The 26310-nt window shown below is 44.1% G+C and overlaps 1 protein-coding gene across 2 annotated transcripts in view; it reads left to right on the top strand.

The window, feature by feature from the left end:
* Positions 1–12360, top strand: part of lama2 (laminin, alpha 2) — a 527518-nt gene extending 515158 nt beyond the window's left edge. For both annotated transcript variants that reach the window (XM_068025161.1, XM_068025160.1), the window contains 3 exons: positions 5207–5337; positions 6275–6497; positions 11885–12360. In XM_068025161.1, coding sequence (XP_067881262.1) covers positions 5207–5337; positions 6275–6497; positions 11885–12036 — 506 coding nt within the window. In that variant the 3' untranslated portion in view covers positions 12037–12360. The remainder of the gene's footprint in view (positions 1–5206; positions 5338–6274; positions 6498–11884) is intronic.
* Positions 12361–26310: the final 13950 nt, after the last annotated feature.

Below are 26310 nucleotides of genomic sequence, written 5' to 3'. Positions count from 1 at the left end.
AAATAAACCACACCCACTGGCTCCTCCTCATCAATTCGACTAGTTACATCCTCAAAGAATTCTAGTAGATTTGTCAAGCATGACTTCCCTTTCGTAAATCCATGCTGACTCTGCACGATTCAACCACCGTTCTCTAAGTGCTCTGCCATAAAATCTTTGATAATGGACTCTAGAATTTTCCCCACTACCGACGTCAGACTGACTGGTCTATAATTCCTTGCTTTCTCTCTATCTCCCTTTTTAAATAGTGGGGTTACATTAGCTAACCTCCAATCTGTAGGAACTGTTCCAGACTCTATAGAATCTTGACCACCAATGCATCCACTATTTCTCGGGCCACTTCCTTAAGTACTCTGGGATGCATACCATCAGGCCCTGGGGATTTATCAGTCTTCAATCCCATCAATTTCGCCAACACCATTTCTCTACTAATACTGATTTCCTTCAGTTCCTTTGGCAGCTTCACATTATCATGCAGTAGATGCAATGTGACTATGATTCTTTGATTTCCTGAAGCATCTATTTCCTCTACAGTTCACTTCTTCAGGTAATGACCAGCTATGGCAGTTTCCTTTTGGAAAGCAATTTCGCTGCTCCGTACCTGTGAGTCCCACTACCACACCCAGAAACAGGGGCTTTGTTTCCTGTCAAAACTACCCATTCACGTGTGTCCATGCATCACCATAGAGATGCAACTAAGGTTAAACCCTGAGTAACCAGGGACAAACAAACAAAGAACAAAGAAAATTACAGCACAGGAACAGGCCCTTCGGCCCTCCAAGCCTGCGCCGATCCAGATCCTCTATCTAAACATGTCGCCTATTTTCTAAGCGTCTGTATCTCTTTTCTTACTGCCCATTCATGTATCTGTCTAGATACATCTTAAAAGACGCCATCGTGCCCGCATCTACCACCTCCGCTGGCAACGCGTTCCAGGCACCCACCACCCTCTGCGTAAAGAACTTTCCACGCATATCCCCCCTAAACTTTTCCCCTTTCACTTTGAACTCGTGTCCTCTAGTAATTGAATCCCCCACTCTGGGAAAAAGCCTCTTGCTATCCACCCTGTCTATACCTCTCATGATTTTGTACACCTCAATCAGGTCCCCCCTCAACCTCCGTCTTTCTAATGAAAATAATCCTAATCTACTCAACCTCTCTTCATAGACAGCGCCCTCCATACCAGGCAACATCCTGGTGAACCTCCTCTGCACCCTCTCCAAAGCATCCACATCCTTTTGGTAATGTGGCGACCAGAACTGCACGCAGTATTCCAAATGTGGCCGAACCAAAGTCCTATACAACTGTAACATGACCTGCCAACTCTTGTACTCAATACCCCGTCCGATGAAGGAAAGCATGCCGTATGCCTTCTTGACCACTCTATTGACCTGCGTTGCCACCTTCAGGGAACAGTGGACCTGAACACCCAAATCTCTCTGTACATCAATTTTCCCCAGGACTTTTCCATTTACTGTATAATTCACTCTTGAATTGGATCTTCCAAAATGCATCACCTCGCATTTTCCCTGATTGAACTCCATCTGCCATTTCTCTGCCCAACTCTCCAATCTATCTATATTCTGCTGTATTCTCTGACAGTCCCCTTCACTATCTGCTACTCCACCAATCTTAGTGTCGTCTGCAAACTTGCTAATCAGTCCACCTATACTTTCCTCCAAATCATTAATGTATATCACAAACAACAGTGGTCCCAGCACGGATCCCTGTGGAACACCACTGGTCACACGTCTCCATTTTGAGAAACTCCCTTCTACTGCTACTCTCTGTCTCAAATGTGACTCTTACAAGAGTAAAGTGAGAACAGTGGCACTGAAGGATAGTACCATCTCTTTGGGGAGGGAAGTGGAAGGATGTGGAGATCAACAGTCAACAGCTCCATTGGTAGCTTTCTTAGTGGTTGCATATCTATATGGGCTTCCATGTGATTTATATTTCAAATTTATGATTGAATTACTTATTTGAGTCACTGGGAAACACCCAAGGATAGCTGAAAAGGGCATGTAGCGAATAAAGTTTAATGAAGCAAAATGCTAAATTTCACTTAATTGCCTAAAATCCAAAGTATCTGATTATGTGTGATGCAGGTGTGCTCACACAGAGAAGCCATTCTTAACGCGAGTTTGTTCCCAGTACATCATGCTTTGTGCACCAGGAGTGCGGTAATAATATGTTAATATATTGACCTCAAATTATAAGTGCATGGTTACTGCTCTGTGCTGCAGGGACACATAGCACTCAAGGATACCACAACTGCGAGGATAGGATGAATAGTCTGGCTCTCTTTTCTCTTGAAAAGAGAAGGCTGAGGGGTGACCTAATAGAAGTCTTTAAAGATATAAAAGGTTTTGATAGTATAGACACAGAGAAAATATTTCCACTTGTGAGGAAGAGTAAAGCTACAGGCCATCAAGATAAGATAGTCATCACAAAAACACAGAATTCAGAAGAAACTTCTTTTCTCAGAGAGTGGTAAGAATGTGGAACTCGCTACTACATGGAGTAGTTGAGGCGAATAGTATGGATGTATTTAAGGGGAAGCTGGCTAAGCATATGAGGGAGAAGGGATTAGAGGATTATGCTGACAGAGTTAGTTGAGGAAGCATTGGAGGAGGCTCAGGTGGAGCTCAAACGATGTATTCATTGGGCTGAATTGCCTGTTTCTGTGCTGCATATTCAATGTAAGGATCACTGTTCTCAGTGCCTCTGTGCCAGAACCACGTGATCAACTCCATGAGCTGAAATTTTATAGCTCGCCGACGATCGGCAAGCTTCTGGATCGGCGCGGCGCACACATGAGATGTGCGATATTTCGCGCTGTGGCTCATTAACGTGGAGGGGATGGAATGCCCACCCCTAATGACATTTTTCAAGGGCTTCAAGCTCTTGAATTAAATTTAAATTTTTAAAGGTCCCGTTGTTCTAAAAATTTAAATAAAATGTTAATGTCACTTTGAATCCCCTCACTCACCCCCACTGAGTACTCATATAAATTGCCCTATCCCCCCCCCAAAAAATGTTTTTAGGATCCTGAACTGCCACCCCCTCGAACTTGTTTACGTTTGACCCTCAACCTCTTCGCACAATCCCTGCAACCAATAGGAACAGTTTTCCCTGCTCCCCCTCCCCCACCCTGAATACCTCACTCCTTCCCCCTCCCCACCAGTGTTGCACCTCGGCTCTCCAAACGGAGTTCTAGCAACCGGTCGAATATCAGAATGGCACGGCCATCGCAACAAGATAGGTAATTATTCTTTAATTATCATTTATTTAAATATATTAATTTTGTTACTGAGCAGCGGGGGAGGGGGGGGGGCTTCCAAGACCTCACCGCCGCCAGTAAAATAGGGTGGGACCTTCCCACGTTGAGGCCCGTGGCGGGGGGGCTGGTAAAATTCAGCCCGATGTGTCAGATTCAGGATCAAGCATTGAGGTAGAATTATGATAAAAAAAGAAGAACTCTAGTAGGGAGGAGGAGTTTGTAGTGGAAACTGGAGAGGTAGATTCGTCACTGGCAGTGGGGATTATTTCTGCTCAACTCCAAGCAATGCTACAAACCAAATCTGTAGCATTTATGATGGTCCTAGTTAGTGAAGCAGTGATTACATATTTGGAGGTCCCTAAGCTTTGTTTTTTTATCAACTTATACCTAAGCTTTCAAGATCTCTGCAAATGGGGTGGATCCTTACAGAGCAAGCTGCCTCTAAATACTTTTTCTATACTGAACATGAATTTAGTTTCTTCATAATACCTATAATCATGCTGTTGCTCTTTCCTGATTCCTTTCCAATGTACAACTGTTCTTTTGAAGTGCACTGCTGAAATATTTCTCATATATCACAAAATCATAGAATAATACAGTGACGAAGAGGCCCTTCGGCCCATTGAGTCTGCACCGATGCATTAAAGACACCTGACCTGTCTACCTAATCCCATTTGCCAGCACTTGACCCATAGCCTTGAATGTTATGACGTGCCAAGTGCTCATCCAGGTACTTTTTAAAGGATGTGAGGCAACCCGCCTCTACCACCCTCCCAGGCAGGGCATTCCAGACCGTCACCACCCTCTGGGTAAAAAAAGTTCTTCCTCAAATCCCTCTTAAACCTCACGCCCCTCACCTTAAACTTGTGAGCCCTCATAACTGACCCTTCAACTAAGGGGAACAGCTTCTCCCTATCCACCCTGTCCATGCCCCTCATAATCTTGTACACCTCGATCAGGTCACCCCTCAGTCTTCTCTGCTCCAGCGAAAACAACCCAAGCCTATCCAACCTCTCTTCATAGCTTAAATGTTCCATCCCAGGCAACATCGCATCTGCACCCCCTCCAGTGCAATCACATCCTTCCTATAATGTGGTGACCAGAATTGCACACAGTACTCCAACTGTGGCCTTACCAAAGTTCTGTATAACTCCAACATGACCTCCCTGCTTTTGTAATGTATGCCTCGATTGATAAAGGCAAGTGTCCCATATGCCTTTTTCACCACCCTATTAACCTACCCTTCTGCCTTCAGAGATCTATGGACAAACACGCCAAGGTCCCTTTGTTCCTCGGAACTTCCCAGTGTCAGGCCATTCATTGAATACTTCCGTGTCACATTACTCCTTCCAAAGTGTATCACCTCACACTTTTCAGGATTAAATTCCATCTGCCACTTTTCTGCCCATTTGACCATCCCGTCTCTACCTTCCTGTAACCTAAGACACTCCACCTCACTGTTAACCACTCGGCCAATCTTTGTGTCATCCGCGAACTTACTGATCCTAACCCCCACATAGTCATCTATGTCGTTTATATAAATGACAAACAATAGGGGACCCAGCACAGATCCCTGTGGTACGCCACTGGACACTGACTTCCAGTCACTAAAACAGCCGTCTGTCATCACTCTCTGTCTCCGACAGCTAAGCCAATCTTGAATCCACCTTATCAAGTTACCCTCTATCCCATGTACATATAGCCTTATTAATGATCTATCCAAGGTTAGAATAATTTATTTTGGCTTGACTCAAGTGTCTTTTAGATACATAGCAGTTCAGTGTGCAATCTACTGCCTGAGGACTATACACATTAGAGCAATTAATATTTGACTACAGTACACAAATCAGTAGCAAAAAACAAAATGCAAAAAACAAACTGCATGCTAATTTATAATGCATATGTTCTCTTGTGTCATTTCAGTTGCACGCTATAGGGTTGGAACAGATTTACGAATTGAGTTTGACTTCCGCACTTCTCAAAGAAACGCTGTCTTGCTGGGAATCAGCAGTCAGAGAGTGGATGGACTGGGCATTGAACTAGTCAATGGAAAAGTAAGTTATAATCATAAGTAAAAGTGAAGCACTTTGATTCATTGTCCTGTGCATGAGGGGCACTCTATGGGCTGAATTTTGTGTGGGAGGCAGGGCTCCCAATCCCGGGTCAAAAAGCCAGAGGGAACTCACCCATGCGTTTTTGTGGGCCCCCAGAGCAATCCTCTAGTGTTTTTCAATGTAAGTTTCAGGAGGCGATATTCCCATCCCTTTAAAGACAGGGATCCCGCCTCCATGAGCTGCCAGCCAACCAGAGTATCGGCAGCACCATTGGGAGCGGTGGCCACTGCCCAGCAGTGGAACCTTGGACAAGAGGTAGGTGAGGCGGGGTTGCCGGAGCCAGTCTGGAATGCCCTGGTGAGGGGGTGCTGGGTACGTGGTTTTGCGGTCCAGGCGGAGGGGGTGTTCTGGGTGGTGAATTGGTTCCCAATGGGAGTCCTCCGTGGACCACAAATTGCCCATGGAGGAGGGACCCCCCCCCATCAAGCCCGCAGGGAGGGCACCTCATTTTACAAGGCGCCCTCCTCGCATGGTGGAGGCCCCTCCCGCCGCTGGTAAGATCCAAGCGGTGGTGGGAAGAGGACCTTAATTGGCCATTAATCGGCCATTTAAGGGCCTCAATTGGCCTCTGGGCAGGAAGTCCGTCATCAGCCTATCCCGCCCCCAGGAAGATCACTGGGCGACTGGGAGGCAATGGGACCTCCACCCCCCACCACCTGTCGCGATACTCCTTACCCCCCCCCGCCTCAGGGGGAGCTTGTAAAATCCAGACTTCTCAATGTACTTCACAACCTATTCGGGTACATGGTGGGAAATGTTTATTTATTGCAACAAAAAAATGCTCAAATATCTTTTTGTTACATGCTGATGTCAATGGCTTTCACAAAGATCTCATCAATGCTTTGCTAATACCTTCCTTTCTATTTTATAATGCTAGATATTTGTTCATGTAGACAATGGAGCTGGCATATTTACAGCTGTCTATGAGCCACCACACTTCAATGGGTTGTGTCAAGGACAGTGGCACAATGTAGTAGTCAATAAAATTAAATACCGTTTGGAACTGACAGTTGATGGAGAGAAAGTAGAAAGCAGAAGCTCAAGTGTAACTTCCACTGCAACTGACACCAATGATCCAGTCTTTGTTGGAGGGTATCCAGGTACGCACTAACTGATTGCTCACTGTTCTCATCGTGGTATTTAATACATAACACATAATTGATTAAGAAAATTAAATTACAAGGGTAAGAAATGGGGACACAGCTTCACATTAGTAAAAACAAAGTTAGAACTTATTTCAGGACAATCTTCACAAAAATAGTCAACAATATATGGAATAGACTCTTTGATAGAGTAGCAGGGAAAAAGCCAGGAATCATTTAGGAAATATTGAATTCTGCACTTGGATGGATTGCAGGGGCTTTCTGGATAAATGAACTAAGATGGGCTGAAAAGCCTTTCTCATCCATAATTATCTTGAAAGTTAAAAGATTCTTCGATTCATACATATTGTTCTGTTTAAAACTAATCGAAATATATGTATGCTAACAGCTTTCTGTTACAAAATGCAGTGCCATTATGCTACATTCTCAATAATGTTATGTTGTAAGAGTTTGGGCTTTATACTGTCGCACCCAGAGTGAAGGAACTTACTATTCTTCAAAATTTGAAAGTGCTGTGATAATTACTTACCAATGCCGTTTATGAGAGATGGCTTGAATTCTTAAAATGCTTAGTGCTTATAATTTGACAACAGTCTCAATGCCCATGAACAACTGTTTAGGCCTTTAGGATTCTCTCCTCAAATTTTAATCAAGAGTAGACCCACCTCCTCAATTTTTGCCCCACTAACCGCAGATTAAAACATGCAAATCACCAATGGTTGTGTTTATACAGAAACACAACATTAAAAGCAATAAAGCGAGCCCAGTTGAGTAGCTAAATATTGTATCAAAGAAAATGCTTTTGCTACATAAACCCAGTTTGAAATGGTGTTTGCTCACATGACTATAATTCCACTCTGACTCCAGAAGGGATCCCAGCCATGTTGGAGAGAAGGCAGGCCATTTAAAACAGGAGCTTAGAAATTCAGAAATAAGGTCCACCTGTAGTTAACTTTATGTTCATCAATATTTAAATCTGAAAAACTGAGAGTCAGGTTTGTAATTCCACCATTCACTTCATTCAATCTCTTTGAACTATTGACTATGATAAAGTTAATTAGTAGATTCAAAAATCAAAAACAGTATCATCTACACAAGGATCTATAGGTGTTTTATGTAAGAGGAGTACAAAACAGTAGCACCTGGAGAGAAATAACAGCAGCATAATGCTGCCATCATATAAAGATTGCATGTTCTAACAGAGTAAATGATGCTGAAGAAAAATGAGAACTAATAAACACTGTTATAACTTAACTCAAAGTGTATCGGTGACTTTTAAGAGTTAAATGCTGAAATGTTCATTCACAACATGTCACGGAAAATTTACTTCTGGAATTTCCATGGGATTTCTCCCAATTGGTTGCTGCAACATCAGAAAAGATTGGCAGAAACCCTGGATAGAGGTGTAAACAGATTTCCGCTGATCTTCCAGCAAAGTTTTTTTAATTCGTTCATGGGATATTGGTGTCACTGACAAGGCCAGCATTTATTGCCCATCCCTAATTGCCCTTGAGAAGGTGGTGGTGAGCTGCTTTCTTGAACCGCTGCAGTCCATGTGGGACAGGTACACCCACAGCGCTGTTAGGAAGGGAGTTCCAGGATTTTGACCCAGCGACAATGAAGGAACGGTGATATAGTTCCAAGTCAGAATGGTGTGTTGCTTGGAGGGGAACTTGCAGGTGGTGGTGTTCCCATGCACCTGCTGCCCTTGTCCTTCAAGGTGGTAGAGGTTGCAGGTTTGGAAGGTGGTTATGGAGAAACCCAGGAAAATCTTGGAATGAATCTTTATACATTCTTGTCCCTTTGCACTTTGACCTAAATTTCAATTCCAATTTCACACAAAACTGTCTCACACACCTACGAGTCCAACGGTGTAAAATGTAGTCAACTTTGCAAAAGAACGGGTGCTAAGGAGAAGGGGAGAAAGCTGATGAAAATGTATGACATGATCAGATCTGTACCATATTTTTTCTGGATCTATTCAAGGATATTCAAGGATCAGAAGGAGTAAATTCATAATTATGCTGTAAGGATTCTCTGGGCACTGTTTTTTTGGGTGGCAGGTAATCAATCCTCCTGTATTTATCCCTAGATAAAGTAATCAGTCTTCCTCTTATACGTAACTAGAGGATGCATATTTTTTGTATGGCATCAAGTCGTACTGCCAAAATGGGATACCTCCTTCAAAGCCATTTCATTTTAGTGTATTGTTTATGAACCAGATTTTGCAATCAGCAGTGAAGCAATGGCAGTCACTTGTCACTGACCGTGAAGAAAACTGCGCTGAGAAATCTAGCAATCTCTGTGGCGAAAACTTTACCTCTCTCAACATGCAATTGATTAATAGATATTTCAGGCATTGAGCTGCAATGATGTCATCATGCTGTCCAAACAGCCAATCATATTAAAGAATTCTTACAGACAGCCAACCAGGAAATGAAAAGCACTAATAGTCAAGTCACTTTTCAAAACTTTTACCGAGAGCAAAATAAATATTGGGGCATGCACATGGCGTTAATCTCCAATTCTCTTTGGCCTCCTTGTCTCGAGAAACAATGGGTCAGCGCCTAGAGGTGGTCAGTGGTTTGTGGAGCAGTGCCTGGAGTGGCTATAAAGGCGCTGCAGATAAAATTGTTTGTCGGGGCTGTTACACAGTTGACTCTCTCCTTACACTTCTGTCTCTTTTCCTGCCAACTACTAAGTCTCTTCGACTCGCCTCTCTTTAGCCCTGCCTTTATAGTTGTCCGCCAGCTTTGGCGATCGCTGTCAACTGACTCCCACGACTTGTGGTCAATGTCGCAGGACTTCATGTCACGTTTGCAGACGTCTTTAAAGCGGAGACATGGACGGCCGGTGGGTCTGATACCAGTGACGAGCTCGCTGTACAATGCGTCCTTGGGGATCCTGCCATCTTTCATGCGGCTCAACTGGCCAAGCCAACTCAAGCGCCGCTGGTTCAGTAGGGTGTATATGCTGGGGATGTTGGCCGCCTTGAGGACTTCTGCATTGGAGATACCGTCCTGCCACCTGATGCCAAGGATTCTCTGGAGACAGCGAAGATGGAATGCATTGAGACATCGCTCATGGCTGACATACATTGTCCAGGCCTCGCACCATAGAGCAAGGTACTGAGGACACAGGCTTGATACACTCAAACTTTTGTGTTCCGTGTCAGTGTGCCATTTTCCCACACTCTCTTGGCCAGTCTGGACAGAGCAGCAGATGCCTTTCCCATGCACTTGTTGATTTCTGCATCGAGAGACAGGTTACTGATGATAGTTGAGCCTAGGCAGGTGAACTCTTGAACCACTTCCAGAGCGTGGTCACCGATATTGATGGATGGAGCATTTCTGATGTCCTGTCCCATGATCTTTGTTTTCTTGAGGCTGATGGTTAGGCCAAATTCGTTGCAGGCAGCCGAAATCCTGTTGATGAGTCTCTGCAGACACTCTTCAGTGTGGGATGTTAATGCAGCATCATCAGCAAAGAGGAGTTCCCTGATGAGGACTTTCCGTACTTCGTTCTTCGCTCTTAGACAGGCAAGGTTGAACAACTTGCCATCTGATCTTGGATGGAGGAAAATTCCTTCTTCTGAAGACTTAAACGCATGTGAGAGCAGCAGTGAGAAGAAGATCCCAAACAGTGTAGGTGCGAGAACACAGCCCTGTTTCACGCCACTCAAGACAGGAAAGGAGTCTGATGAGGCACCGCTATGCTGAATTGTGCCTTTCATATTGTCATGGAATGAGGTGATGATACTTAGTAGCTTTGGTGGACATCAGATCTTTGCTAGTAGTCTGAAGAGATCACGTCTGCTGATGAGGTCAAAGGCTTTGGTGAGTTCTATGAAGGCAATGTAGAGGGGCATCTGTTTGCGGCATTTCTCCTGTAGCTGGCAAAGGGAGAACAGCATGTCAATGGTGGATCTCTCTGCTTGAAAGCCGCACTGTGCCTCAGGGTAGACACGCTCAGCCAGCTTCTGGAATCTGTTGAAAATGACTCGAGCGACGACCTTCCCCACTATGCTGAGCCGGGAGATTCCACGGTAATTATTGCAGTCACCGCGGTTACCCTTGTTCTTATAGAGGGTGATGATACTGGTATCGCGCATGTCCTGTGGTACTGCTCCCTCATCCCAACACAGGCAAAGCAGTTCATGGAGTGCTGAGAGTATAGCAGGCTTGGCACTCTTGATTATTTCAGGGGTAATGCCATCCTTTCCAGGAGCTTTTCTATTGGCTAGAGAATCGATGGCATTAACTGAGTTCCGATTTTGTTGGCTGTTCGTCCAGCTCATCCATGACTGGCAGAGACTGGGCTGCATTGAGGGCGGTATCAGTGACATCATTTTCCCTGGAGTACAGTTCTAGGTAGTGCTTCACCCAGCGGTCCATTTGCTTGCATTGGTCAGTGATCATTTCCCCTGATTTCGACTTGAGGGGGGCGATCTTCCTGATGGCTGGCCCAAAAGCTCTATTCATGCCATCATACATTCCTCTGATGTTTCCAGTGTCAGAGGCCAGCTGAATACAGCTGAATACAGCTGCATAGGTGTTGCCAGTGGTCGTTTGCACAGCGCCTGGCTGTTCTTTGAGCGGTGCTTCTAGCAGCTTTAAGTGCTAAGGATGCACATGGCGTTAATCTCGAAGCTGAAATACGATGAACCAAAACCATGAGCCAGCATTATTTTTAAAATTATTTTAAAAATCTAGCTTAAAAATTCAAGTAATTTAACATTCCATATATATAAAATTTAAAACATAGTTCAACCCAGTTAAAAATCCAATTACACCTCATTGAACAAGGCTTAACTTTTTATGGGGTTTCTAACAGCGATATAGGAGTGGATTAAGGGAAATTCTTGCCAGATCAATGGACTTTACTGATTGCTGCCCCTGGGATGTGGGGTTGGTAATGTTCACAGTGCAACCTGTGACAAAGCAATGAATGACAGTCTGCAACTTAAGGATTTCCATGTTAATCTGCGCTTGGACAAGTTTCCCTGATTAATGAAGTGAGAAGGATTTCATGTCATGAAAATTAATAGCAGATTATATTAAAGATATTTGCATAATACATGGGGAATGACAATGTTATATACAGGGAGACAAATTGGTCAGTCAATCAAACATTGCTAGTGTTAATTTAGACATTGCATGACATAAAATAAAAGAGTAATACTAATACATTTTCACATGTGAAATATTAACTTTTCTGTTCTCTCCACAGATGCTGACTCACCTGCTGAGTACTTTCCATCATTTTCTGTGTTTATGTCAGATTTCCAGCATCTGCATTTTCTTTTTGTTTGCCTGTGGCAAGTCCTTTCCACAGTAACTTAATTACATAAATACCAAATAACATTTTTTTTAAATCTATTTCAGATGACATGAAACAGTTAGCATTGACCATCAATACTCCTTTCAAGGGCTGTATACGTAACCTGAAACTAATGAAGGGAACGCAGACTCTCGAAGTCGACTTCAGCAAAGCAGTCGAGCTCCAGGGAGTTCAGCCGCTTACCTGTCCCGCATAAGGGAATCTGCTGGTGTGTTTTAAGCAAAGGTTAAAGTATATGGTTCAAAATAAGCATCTATATCTTGTACATGGCAGAAATATTTTTGGAGATACAAATTAAACAGTACCTTCGTGTTAGTAAATGCTGTTTCTTTTTTCTCTCTGCTAAACATTATTAGTCTAAAAATATTTTCTCAGTTATTCATTAATTCATTAAAATTAAAATAAGTACTCTTTTGTCTTGCAGATGGCACTTATTTTTTATTTCCATTATGTGGAGTCCCCACTGAGTTTGCTTCTTTTGTGTGTTTAAGAATGTAGCACATGGAGTGAAATATAGTACAAAAATTTCAGTAAACACCTCTTTGAAGTGAAAGTATTAGTTCTTTTGTTTGGGCTAGAGTTGGCATTTTCATTAACTGTTATTAATTATGTTTAAAGAACCATGTCTATAACAAAGCTAAAAAGTTTCTCGAATGTAGCCATGTTAGAATCATCTCCATCTGACCTCATTATGAAATCTTAAAGAGGGAAAAAAGTGCTGTTTAGGTACTATCACCACCTATTCTTTGGAATCTGAAAGTTACTGCACTGATGGTATTCAATTAAATACCACTATAATTAGGGAGAAAATGCATACCTTCTAAATTTCAGTTGAATTTAATTTCACAAGGGATTACAACCAATATGTAGAACTCTCCTAATCATGTAAGTCAGCCTTCTCTTTTCTTTAGAGGTGTTTGGACACCATTTTAAAAAATCCTGTATGGGGCCTTCAGCAGGTGGTACAATGCCGGCAACAAAATAGTTTTCCAATCAGTCGTGGAACTAGTAAAATTTTGGTCATTGTTATTGTGTTTAGAAAATCGATATAAATATTAAAAATTCAATTTGCATATGGGTTCCTGTGGTTTGGAAAAGGGTCCTTAGGACATGAAATATGCTGATTGGTTAAAATGTCCCATTCACTAAATCAACTAATCAAAATTGACTACCTGTAAAACCAAATTAACCAACTCAAATTACCATCTCTTTATGTTAAAACATTCTGTTCACCGATAAACAAGCAATAAACAACTGGCAACAACCAGAAAAGCATCTGCTTTTGGAATTATTGGGAAGACAAGACTCCAGGGGTGGGGGAATAAAGTAGAGCACATTCAAGGTGTCAGCAGGAGATTGTGGTTGCAGCGCATAAGTGAGGAGGATCCATGATTGCAGCAACAGTGACAGAGCTGTAGTCTTCGAGAGGACATAAAGCAGCCTAGACCACTAGGTGCAGACAGAATAGCCATAGCTGCTGGCAAAAGAGAGCATCCATCGGCATATGAAACACACCAAATGGTGGAGGATTGCAGGAATGGCTGGCAGGAGGAGTTACTGGGATCATTTTGGAGATAGAGGAAGTAATCTAACCATCTCTCCTTGATATTCAATGGCATTACAATTGCTGAATCCCCCACTATCAACATCCTGGGGGTTCCCATTGACCAGAAACTGAACTGGAGTAGTGATATAAAAACCATGGCTACAAGAGCAGATCAGAGGCCGCCACCTGCAAGTTCCCCTCCAAAACACACAACATCCTGACTTGGAACTATATCACCATTCCTTCATTGTCGCTGGGTCAAAATCCTGGAACTCCCTTCCTAATAGCACTGTGGGTGTAGCTACTTCACATGGATTGCAGCAGTTCAAGAAGGCAGCTCACCACCACCTTCTCATGGGCAATTAGGGACGGGCAATAAATGCTGGCCTGGCCAGCGACGTCCACATCCCCATAAACGAATAAAAAAAATAGGAGCACTCGGAGCATATGCACCATGTACGTGCATCAGCCTCAAAGAGCCATGGAGGGACATTAACCTGGCACATGCATGAAACACCAAAAGTCATTGTAGGGAAAAGATTGAAGCAGTGCCTCTGATAACAGGAAAGATCTCTGAGTGACAGGAAGTCCATGTTGGCAAAAGGTGTTGGAGGAATTTATATGATGGAACTGGTAAGTTTAGTGATTTTCTTCTCCAAGATTGTTTAAAGTTTTATATTTTTCTAGGAATAAGAGACACTTCCAGCAGCCCCTTTAAGAATCACTGGTTTGCTCTCTTAATGCCTGGAGAAATTAGACTGGCAATGTGCCATGTATGTTTTGCTCATTTCTCCTTGAAAGTTGAAATCAGGATTCTACAAAATGCCTATTTAAACAGACCCGAGCCTGTTCTGGATGGGAATATTGGGCACCTATCTAAAGGCTTGCCTGAAAGCTAATTCAAACAGGCAAATGGGTGCACAAGGGCTCCTTCAAACGTCTGGCCTCCAATTTTCCAGACAAGGAGTCTCCCCCTTAATTTCTGCGTGCCGATGTCTTTGCACATATGCAGGAACAATCACCTTGGCCTTTGTACATGGCTGTTGACACTTTCTTGAGATTCTAAGGTGCAACTGCACCTGTCTTGCATAATCTCTTCTGATCCTGCTCTTCCTCCTCTAGAACCTACAGAATGAGATAAAAATAAACGCTTGCATTTCTGTAGTGCCTTTATCAGTCTCAAAACACTTTACAGCCAATGAAATGCTTTTGAAAGTGTTGTCAATGTTGTAATTTCGGAAACACAGCAGCAAATTTTCACACAGCAAGGTCCTGCAAGCAGCAATGTGATAATGACCAGATAATCTGTTTTTTGTGATTGAAGCATAAATATTGATTAGGACTCTAGGGATGACTCATTGCTCTTCTTCAGAATATTGCCATATGATTTTTACATCCACCTGAGAGGGAAATCTGGGCCTCAATTCAACATATCATGTGAGAGACAGCACCCCTTCAGTACTGCACTAGATTGTCAGCCTTAATTTTTGTACTCAAGTCCCAGAATGGACTTGAACTTACAGCCTTCTAACTTAGAAAGCAACAGTGCTACCAACTGAGCCACAGCTGACTCATGACAGCAAGCAAAATGCTTATACATACTTTTCAGACATGGGCAGTAACAGTTCTCTTGACAAGCACCACTTGATGGGAAAGGTCTAATTAGCTCCAGCGCTGAAAGCCAATAAAAGGAGTCAAATCTCCAGTGCAACATACAGCTACTTGTTACAACTATCAAGCAGACTTCACTGAAAGAAAAAAAGATTCAATATGTTTGAATGGCCTATCATTCAGCACTCATTTTACATGGACACTGAATGTCTGCCATGTCCTTCAGATGCCACAAAACATTCAGGTCATTCATATATTTTAAATTATTTTTGAATCTCGTTGTGCCCAACACACATCTAAGTGCACAGGCCCTCAGTGCTGAAGATGCTTAGGATTATGCTGTACAGCATTGTGGTAACAACACCATAGTCAACGGAGTGTTAACATTGTTCATTAGTGGTAAGGAATATGAACATTTAAAACAATTTTTTATAATGACTCCTTGTAAAAAGCAATTGAAAAAACGTTGTTTTGCATTCGAAACATCAGTTAGAAAATAGGCCAGATTTGTTTCATAAACCAATAAAAGACTATACGAGTTGTTCATTTTGCTTGGAGGCAAAACATAAGCTTGCATTCCTGTTGATCTTTATCACTGACACAATAGATGTATCTGCTTAATATGATGAACTCTGTTGTATTTGGCCTGTGGAATTTTTCTAAGAAATTACCAAGGGAGCTTGCATAAGATGCTGGGAAATGTTTTAATAGGTCGCTGTAGAAGGGAGACATCACAGAGCACGACAAGCTGCCAGAAGAGGGAAGAGGAGGAGAAAGGCACTCAGCAGGAGGTCGGATATACAGAGCATCTTCAGGGAGTACTTCTCCCATGTTAACTTGATGGAGTAGCAATGTTTAAGCTGCCTTCGTTTTACCAAGGAGGTTGTGATAGAGCTATGAGTGCTGCTGCAGTCTCAAACAAATGCATGAACAGCATTGCCTGTGGCTGTCAAGGTCACAGTCACACTCAACTTTTATGCCATCGGCTCCTTTCAGGCTACAACACCTGAAAAAGCAACAACTACTATTTCACAATGCACTTATGTATCAGGAGGGTCACCAAGGCTCTCTACAACAAGACAAACACTTGTATCTCCTTCCTGAATGACTGAGAGAAGGAGGAGGAGATAGCACAAGATTTTTCCTGTATGGTAAGCTTCCCTATTGTGTACGTTGCCGTGGACTGCACATCATTGCTTTGCATACTCCCCATCAGAACCCTGCAATGCTTGTCAATTAAAATGGATTCCACTGTCTCAATACACAATCAGTTTGCGACTACAGGCACATCATGCTAGCCAGACAGCAGCCAGTCTTCCGTGCTGCTTTTATTTCAACCAGACCTCAAGATAAAGGCTGGCTATTGACTTGGCTTTGGTCTTCCATTCACCATGACATTTCTACAACGCCAATCTGTTCAATCACACCCTTACCTCCACCTTTGATGCCTTAGTCCCGATTACAACAGGAAATACATTTCAAAGGTAAAAGCAAAATACTGCGGATGCTGGAAATCTGAAATAAAAACAAGAAATACTGGAACCACTCAGTAGGTCTGGCAGCATCTGTGAAAAGAGAAGCAGAGTTAACGTTTCTGGTCAGTGACCCTTCTTCCTGCCTCGGCAAAAACTAAGTCTGAGGCGGGAAGGCCTGTGAATGACCTGCCCACCCTGCTGCCAATTGAGGCACTTAACTGGACAATTAATGCCCAATTAAGGACCTAATCCCACTTCCGCCACAATTAGTGGAATGGTGGGCAGGCCTGTCGCCAGACGGGGAGCACATTATTCCGACCATGTGAGAAAGAGGGCTAGGGTTCCCTTTCAGCCTTCACCTGGTCTTACTGTAACAGGGTTTCGTTTTAAACACATCGTGTTTTTAGCTCCCCCTTGGTGAATCCTTGTTCATCGCTTTCCAAATATAAAGCAAAGAAATCAACACAAACAGGCTTTCTTAAGTTTAAGAAAGAAAAGTTGAGATTTATTAAACGTAAACTTAAACTCTAATTCAGTTAACGCCTACGGATACATGCCTCGACCCAGGCTAGCATGCATATGTGATATACACATGCAAATAGAGACTGAAAAGAGCAGAAAATAAATAAAGTGGAAAGGTTTGAGGCAATATCTGAAGAGTTGCTGTTATGGTTCTTTGTGCTCACTGTAGAGTCCTTGATTGTCAGTAGATCTTGCTTTTCGTTGGGGCCCAGTATTCTTCTTAAACCCTGTGCACTGTAGGAGACTTTTCTCTCTTGGGGTTCGTGTGTCTTCAGTGGATTCAGAGGCTTGTGAAAAAGAGATGGGAACAGACAGACAGGAGAGATCTCAGTCCAGGAGCAAACAGCTTTCTGCCCAAACTATGTACAAATTCAAAAAACTCAGGTTGCCCAGCAGGTTAGTCATGTGACTAGCTGGTTTGACCATGTTCGTTTGTGCACTCGGTCATCTTAGCAGCCAACCTGGAATGCGAGCTCCCCCACCTTCACCGCCTAGTGATCAAAAGTCAATTGTGGGTTGAATGGCAGCTTTGTCCTTCCAAACACTGTCTGTTAATATGCAAATATCTTTTCCAGCCACGGCTGATATGTTTAACTAGTCCTTTCTTAACTCCAATAACAGTTTAAAATCAATGTTCATGACAAAATTAATGTGCCTCATTCTTGGCAGGTGGGGCCTAGCATGACACCTCCACACCCAGCGGAATGAAATGCGATTTGAGAAAAGCACATTTCATTAAAAGGGTCAAGAGAAAAATGTAAGACACAGAAAAACCCATGCATTTCTCTCATTCATTCCCATTCACTTATAAATCCTAAAACTTGATGCAGCTTGTGCTCTCTTGGTGCCAGTGCTGTTTTAATTGCCCCATTTTGGCATCCCTTTGGAGAAGTTTCTCTTCCGTTTGCCCATTTCCATGGCTGCCTAGGGTCTTTGTTCCTGCTGAGGTAACTTTTTTTTAAAAGAGAGTCAGTAGTGTGTGGGTCTATCCTGAACTCTCAGTGCTTTGCTGAGTCATACAAAGGCTTTTGATTTCAGGGGATGGGTGGTTCGCTTTTTTTCTGACTGTGGGGGAGGATTCTTTGCTAATCTCCACTTTGTCCCACAGGACATTCCTGCCTGCAGGTATTTGTGCAGACTCTACTGCTCTCCCTGTGGCACTTTGACTAGGTGAGGCATCACCCTCATCGTTTCTCTGCCCCTTAGAGGTCTTTCTTTGGCTCTGCAGGTTCCTGTAAACGCTGTTAGCAACTCTGGTGGGGTGCATCTAGTGTCTGCAGGAGGATGTCAGGTCTAACTTTTCACTTTTTTCGGGGTTGGCTGACTGGACAGTAGGGGTTTTCATCCAGGATTCCTCCCGGACTTCCTTTCACCTGCCCACATGGTCATTTTTTCTTCTTCTCTGCCTAACCTTTTGCCAGCCTTGTGCCTGCCTATCCCTTTTTGTTCTCGGCGGGGATCCCTTACAGTTCAGCAGGTGGAGGTCCTCCTAACACAGGTACAGGACCTAGGGGTGCAGATTTCACTGTAAGTTGGGATTTCCCCTCAACCTGGCACATGTGGCAACACCTGCAGTATTCCACCACATCTTTGTGGAGTTTTGGCCAGTCAAACTATCTTATACGGGCTTTTGTTTTTCGTATACCGACATGTACAGCCACTGTAGTCTCGTGGGCCCTTCTTAAAATTATCTCCGGTACCTCTGCAGCACCACTAACTGGTGAACCACTGTCCACTCCTTGCTCTCAGGTCTGTGAGGAGAACTCCACTTCCTCATCAGTACCTTATTCTTTAAATAGTAGCAATCAGGGACACCAGCTGCTTCACTTTCAGATTGGGTAGCCTGTGCTAACTCTCACAATTCTGGGTCGGCTCGCTGAGCCTCAGCTCGGGAAAATCCATTTAATTCATTCCCTGGGTCTCCTATCTTTACAAAGAAAGTCTCAGACAGGCAGACCCTCATGGTCATCTGCCTGCAGTGCCAAAGCAGTCTCCTCTGGGGGAGTTAGTTTGATCATGGCCTGATCAACTACACATTCAGAGAAACTGCAGGGGTCTGTCTCCTGCCACTGCCTTGTCTCTCTGACCTCCTGCAGTCCTTGTTTCACTACTGGGGGGGCTACCACCTTCACCCCCGCCAGATCATTAACTAGGAGCAGGTCAACCCCATCCACAGGCAAACTAGGGACAATCCCTACGGTCACCGGTCCTGAAACTAGGTCACACTCCAGGTGCACCTGGTGTACAGGTACAGGCATACACTGCCCTCCAATACCAAACACCACCATTCTGGCGTTCACTGCACTCTGGGGGAAAGGTCAGGCCTCTTCCCAGTAAAAGGGATCTAATGGCCCCTGTATCCTGAGAATTACTATGGGCTTGTTTGCCCCACTCGAGGGGCATGGGGTTACTTTCCCTTCAGACACAAAACCCTGGTAGCCTTTAGGAATCCTCTTAAATTTTCCAGCACTTGCAGCCATAAGCTTCCTGGGTCTCAATCTTACTGCAGTTAAAGCCACAGCTTGTTCTGCTGTGCTTTCCATCATGTTCACTTCTTCACTGAGTGGGTGTGCCCTGATTAATCGAACAGGTTTTCCCTTTAGTTTCCAGCAGTCAGCTTTTCAATGCCCTGCTTTATTACAATGGAAGCACTCAGGTCTCCGGGTCTCACTCTAGCTCACTGCACCTTCCTTTTTGGCGAGAGGAGGGCCCCCTGTGTCTCCTGCTTTCCTTTCTCTCCCAGGACTGCTTGGGCTCCTGTCACCTTCCCAACATTTGTACTTTTCGGATTTGTGGGGGTGACTAGGAAAGGTTCTCCCCTGGGAAACTGACTTATAAATTAAAGCAAACTCATCCTCCAGAGCGGCCGCTTGCCGGGCTCTCTGGACCTGCTGCTCCTCTACATGGGTCTTTATGGAGAGTGGGAGACAGTGTTTAAATTCCTCTAACAGAATTACTTCTCTGAGATTCTCATAGCTGAGCTGTACTTTAAGAGCCCTCAGTCACTGGTCAAAAGCCAGCTGCTTACTTCTTTCAAACTCCAGCTAAGTTTGATTCGCTTGGTTTTTGAGGGTTCTAAACTTTTGGCGATAGGCTTCGGGTACTAATTCATATGCCCCGAGGATAGCATTTTTGATCAGTTCATAACTTGATGAACTCTCACCTGGCAACAGGAAATAATAATCATGGGATTTTCCAGTTAACTTGCTTTGCAGTAAAAGGGGCCAGGTCTCAGCTGGCCATTTTAGCTGCCTTGCCAGTTTCTCAATGGACACAAAAAATCCTTCTACATCCTCCTCATTAAATTTTGGAATTAGTTAAGCTATTTTTAACAATTTTGCCCCCAGCCCTGAATTATGCTCCTCCATTTTGGCCATGCTTTCACTGGGGTTACTCTGTCACCTCCTAGTTAACTCAAACCACTTCAACTCTCTCTCTTCGCATTCTTTCTGGAATATTCTTTCTCTCTCCCTCTCCTCAAATTCAAGTTTCCTCTGTTCCAATTATATATTTTCTCACAATACCCTGTCAGAGTCTGCTTCTAACCCTGTTTCTGCTTCTTCAGATTCAAGGGAAAAATGGTTGGCCGCTAGCCTCAAGAGTTCAGACTTCCTAGCCTTGCCACGTACAGTGATCCCACACTGCTCAGCCATTTTCCTCAACTCCTCCACAGACAGTGCTTTTAACTTATCCCAAGTTACTGCACCCTGGCTTGGGGAGTTACTAGCTTCAGTTGCAGACCTGTTAGTATTCAAGCACACACAACCAGAAGAAAACCTGTATTGAAATCTTGCTCTTTTTTGGCTTGGGAACAATTTGGCTTCCCACTTCCAGTTTCTCGTTTGTCTGTGGGTCAATTCCTGGATGCTGGCACCCAAATTTCTGTTACGACCAGTTGGGAAAGAGGTCTAGGGTTCCCTTTTAGCCTTCACCTGGTCTTACTGTAATAGGGTTTAATTTTAAACATACCGTGTTTTTAGCTCCCCCTTGGTGAATCCTTGTTCACCGCTTTCCAATGATAAGGCAAAGAAACCAGCACAAACAGGCTTTCTTAGGTTTAAAGAAGAAAAGTTGAAATTTATTAAACTTAAACTCTGATTCGATTAATGCCTATGGATTCATGCTGTGCCCCAGGCTAGCATGCATACACGATACACACATGCAAATAGAGACAGAAAAGAAGACCTGCGAGGAAGCTGATCCGGAGCGGCAGCTGTAAATAAAGAGTGGGGCTCGAGGCCCTCATTCGCTTACCTGGGAGTGGAGCGGAGCAGCGGCAGACTCCCTGTGTCTCTCGGCGCACGCTGAGACTCGAAAAGCAGGGAAAAAAAACTTGCAGTGACATCACAGGAATTCTGCAAGGTGATTGGTTGGGTAATTAATGCTGTTAGTGCATTTAAATTGCTTATAAAAACCTCAAGTGATAAGGTGAGTAGTACTGAAGGGTGCTTTTTTATTTATTTTTTTTATTTATTTTTTTTATTTATATTTTTTTAAATTAGTGTCATTTATTAAGGACTTTAAATTGTACTGGGCAGTATTTGGAGTAGAACAAGGCTCCAAGTGTAATTAGTATTTTTTAAATGGAGTAACTAATTAATTTAAAGGTAAGTTATGGCAGGAGAGCTCGCACCCATGGTATGCTCCTCCTGCAATATGTGTGAAATCAGGGATGCTTCCAGTGTCCCTGACGACCATGTGTGCAGGAAGTGTATCCATCTGCAGCTACTGACTACCCGCATTACGGAGGTAGAGCTGCGGGTGGATTTACTGTGGAGCATCAGCGATGCTGAGGACATCGTGGATAGCACGTTTAGAGAGGTGTTCACACCTCAAGGAATGGCAGCACAGGCAGAAAAGAGATGGGTGACCACCAGATGGAGTAGTAGGCTCAGGCAGGTAGACAGGAGTCCCCTATGGCCATTCCACTCTCAAACAGATCTACTGCTTTGGATACTGTTGGGGGGATGGCCTCCCAGGGGAAAGCAGCAACAGCCAGGTCTGTGGCACCAAGGATGGCTCTGCTGCACAGCAGGGGGGAAAGGGAGTGGAAGAGGTCCAGTGACAGGGGATTCTATTGTAAGGGGTACAGATAGGCGTTTCTGTGGCCGCAAATGTGACTCCAGGATGGTATGTTGCCTCCCTGGTGCTAGGGCCAAGGATGTCACAGAGCGGCTGCAGGACATTCTGAAGGGGGAGGGTGATCAGCCAGAGATGGTGGTACACATTGGTACCAATGACATAGGTAGAAAAAGGGATGAGGTCCTGCAACAAGAATTTAGGGAGCTCGGTAGCAGATTAAAAAGCAGGACCTCTAAGGTTGTAATCTCTGGATTACTCCCAGTGCCACGTGCTAGTGAGTTTAGAAATAGGAGGATAGAGCACATGAATGCGTGGCTGAGATGGTGCAGGAAAGAAAGAGGGCTTTAGTTTCCTGGGATCACTGGGTCTGTTTCTGGCAAAGGTGGAACCTGTACAAGTTGGACAGGTTGCACCTGAACCAGAATGGGACAAGCATCCTTGCTGGGAGGTTTGCTAGTGCTGTTGTTGGGGGGTGGGGTGGGGTGGGGGGGTGGTGCAGTTTAAACTAATTTGGCAGGGGGATGGGATACAGACTGGAGGTACAGTAGGGGTTAATATAGAACAGAAAGTGTGTCTGTCTGGAAGGCAGAGCAAATATAGATCTGTTAAGGCACAAGTGAAAAATGCAAGGCTGGATTGCATTTATTTTAATGCAAGGAGTCTTACTAGTAAGGCAGATGAATTGAAGGCGTTGATTAGCACATGGGATTATGAGATTATTGCTATCACAGAGACATGGTTGAGGGAAGGGCAGGACTGGCAGCTCAATATTCCAGGGTATAGAATCTTCAGGCGTGATAGAAGAGGGGATAAAAGAGGAGGTGGCATTGCACTGTTGATCAAGGAGTCAATTACTGCCATAAGGAGGGATGATATCTTAGAAGGTTCCTCAAATGAGGCCATTTGGGTAGAACTTAAAAACAAAAAAGGGGCAATAACTTGACTGGGTGTGAACTACAGGCCTCCAAACAGTTAGGAAGAGTTAGAGGAGCAGATATGTTGGCAAAACTCTGGGAGGTGTAAAAATAATAGGGTAATAATAGTAGGGGATTTCAACTTCCCCAATATTAACTGGGATAGTCTTAGTACAAAAGGCTTAAAGGGGGCGGAATTCTTAAAATGCATACAGGAGAGCTTTTTGAGCCAGTACATAGCAAGTTCCACAAGAGAAGGGGCAGTACTGGACCTAAACCTAGGGAATGAAGCCAGACAAGTGGTAGAAGTGTCAGAGGGGGAGCATTTTGGGGGTAGTGGACCGTAACTCTGTTAGATTTAAGGTAGTTATGGAAAAGGACAAAGATGGACCAGAAATAAAGGTACTGAACTGGGGGAAGGCCGATTTTAATATGATAAAACAGGATCTGGCCAGAGTGGACTGGGAGCAGCTACCTGTAGGAAAGTCTACATCACATCAGTGGGAGTCATTCAAAGAGCCCCTGAGAGTTCAGGGCCAACATGTACCCATTAAGGTGAAGGGTAGGACCAACAAGTCTCGGGAACCCCGGATGTCAAGGGATATAGAGGATTGGATCAGGAAAAAAAAGGAGGCTTACGGTAGACCCCAAGCGATGAAATCAGCCGAGGCCCTACAGCAGTATAGAAAGTGTAGGGTGGCACTTAAAAAAGTAATTAGGAGAGCGAAGAGGGAATGTGAAAAAACACTGGTGGGCAAGATAAAGGAAAATCCGAAGGTGTTTTATAAGTATATTAAGGGTAAGAAGATAACCAGGGAAAGAGTAGGGCCCATTAGGGACCAACGTGGAAATCTTTGTGTGGAGCCGGAGGACATAGGTAAGGTTTTAAATGATTACTTTTCATCGGTGTTCACTCTGGAGAAGGACGATGTAGGTGTAGAGATCAGGGAGGGGGATTGTGATATACCTAAACATATTAGCATTGAAAGGGAGGAGGTATTAGCTGTTTTAGCAGGCTTAAAAGTGGATAAATCCTCAGGCCAAGATGAGATGTATCCCAGGCTGTTATGTGATTCAAGGGAGGAGATAGCAGGGGCTTTGACACAAATTTTCAAATCCTCTCTGGCCACAGGAGAGGTACCAGAGGACTAGAGGACAGCGAATGTGGTACCATTATTCAAGAAGGGTAGCAGGGATAAACCAAGTAATTACAGGCCGGTGAGTCTGACATCAGTGGTTGGGAAAGTATTGGAAAAAATTCTGAGGGACAGGATTAATCTCCACTTAGAGAGGCAGGGATTAATCAGGGATAGTCAGCATAGCTTTGTCAGGGGGAGATCGTGTCTAACTAACTTGACTGAATTTTTCGAAATGACTAGATGTTTTGATGAGGGTAAAGCAGTAGATGGAGTGTGCATGGATTTCAGTAAGGCTTTTGATAAGGTCCCGCATGGGAGATTGGTTAAGAAGGTAAGAGCCCATGGGATCCAGGGCAATTTGGCAAATTGGATCCAAAATTGGTTTAGTGGCAGGAGGCAGAGAGTAATGGTTGAGGGCTGTTTTCGCGTTTGGAAGCCTGTGACCAATGGTGTACCACAGGAATCGGTGCTGGGACCCTTGCTGTTTGTAGTGTACATTAATGATTTAGATGTGACTATTGGAGGTATGATCAGTAAGTTTGCAGATGACACAAAAATTGGTGGTGTTGTAAATAGTGAGGAAGAAATCCTGAGATTACAGGGACATATAGATGGCTGGTAAGATGGGCAGAGCAGTGGCAAATGGAATTTAATCCTGAAAAGTGTGAGGTAATGCATTTTGGGAGGACTAACAAGGCAAGGGAATATACAATGGATGGTAGGACCCTAGGAAGTACAGAAGGTCAGAGAGACCTTGGTGTACTTGTCCATAGATCACTGAAGGCAGCAGCACAGGTAGATAAGGTGGTTAGGAAGGTATACTTGCCTTTATTAGCTGAAGCATAGAATATAAGAGCAGGGAGGTTATGATGGAGCTGTATAAAATGCTTTCTGCCCAAACTATTTGTGCAAATTCAACAAACTCAGGTTGTCCAGCAGGTTAGTCATGTGACTAGCTGGTTTGACCATGTCCATTGGTGTATTCAGCCATCTTAGCAGTCAACCTGGAATGCGAGCTCCCCCCACCTTCAACGTTTGATGATCAAAAATCCATTGTGGATTGGCTGTGTCAGGGAATGACTGCTTTGTCCTTCCAAACACTCTCTGTTAATATGCAAATGTCTTTTCCAGCCACGGCCGATCTGTTTAACAAGTCCTTTCTTAACTCCAGTAATAGTTTATAATCAATGTTCATGACAAAATTAATGTGCCTCATGCTTGGCAGGTGGGGTCCTAGCATGACAACATCAAGAAAAATCATGTCGGGGTGGGGGAGGGCGGAGGTTGTTTGCTGGCTCCGGGATGTCACCATTGACCAGAACCTGAACTGCACCAGCCACATGAATGCAGTGGCTACAAGAGCAAGTCAGAGGCTGGGAATTCTGCACAGAGTTACTCACCTACTGTCTCCCCAATGCCTGTCCACCATCTACAAGGCACAAGTCAGGAGAGTGATGTAATGCAAACAGAAAGTGCTGGAAATACTCAGTTGTCTGGCAGCATCTGAGGAGAGATGTGGACAGATGCTGTCACACCTGCTGAGTATTTCCAGCACTTGCTGTTTTTACTTCAAATTTCTTTCATCCACAGTATTTTGCTTTTATTTTAGTGTGATGGAATACTCTCCACTCGCCTAGACGGGTGCAGCTCCAACAACACTCAAGAAGCTCGACACCATCCAAGACAAAGCAGCTCACTTGATTGACACCCCATACACCACCTTCAGCATTCACTTCCTCCACCACTGACGCACAGTGGCAGCAGTGTGTACCATTTACAAGATGCACTGCAGCAACTCACCAAGGCTCCTTTGACAGCACCTTCCAAACACATGATCTCTACCACATGGAAAGACAAGGGCAGCAGATGCATGGGAACACCATCACCTGCAAGTTCCCCTCCAAGCCACACACTTTCCTACCTTGGATCTATATCGCTGTTCCTTTGCTGTCACTGGGTCAAAATCATGGAACTCCCTTCCTAACAGCACTCTGGGTGTACCTACACCCCAAGGACTGCAGCGGTTCAAGAAGGCAGCTCGCCACCACCTTCGTAAGGGCAATTAGGGATGGGCAATAAATGCTAGCCGAGCCAGCGATGCTGACATCCCCCAAATTTGAATTTAAAAATGGCTCTGATTTACTGGCAGCTCTCAGAAGGTAGGACATCCATCACTGGGGT

Source organism: Heterodontus francisci, chromosome 3, assembly GCF_036365525.1.
Source record: "Heterodontus francisci isolate sHetFra1 chromosome 3, sHetFra1.hap1, whole genome shotgun sequence".
Lineage (NCBI taxonomy): Eukaryota > Metazoa > Chordata > Chondrichthyes > Heterodontiformes > Heterodontidae > Heterodontus > Heterodontus francisci.
This window is presented reverse-complemented; position numbering and strand designations above follow the sequence as displayed.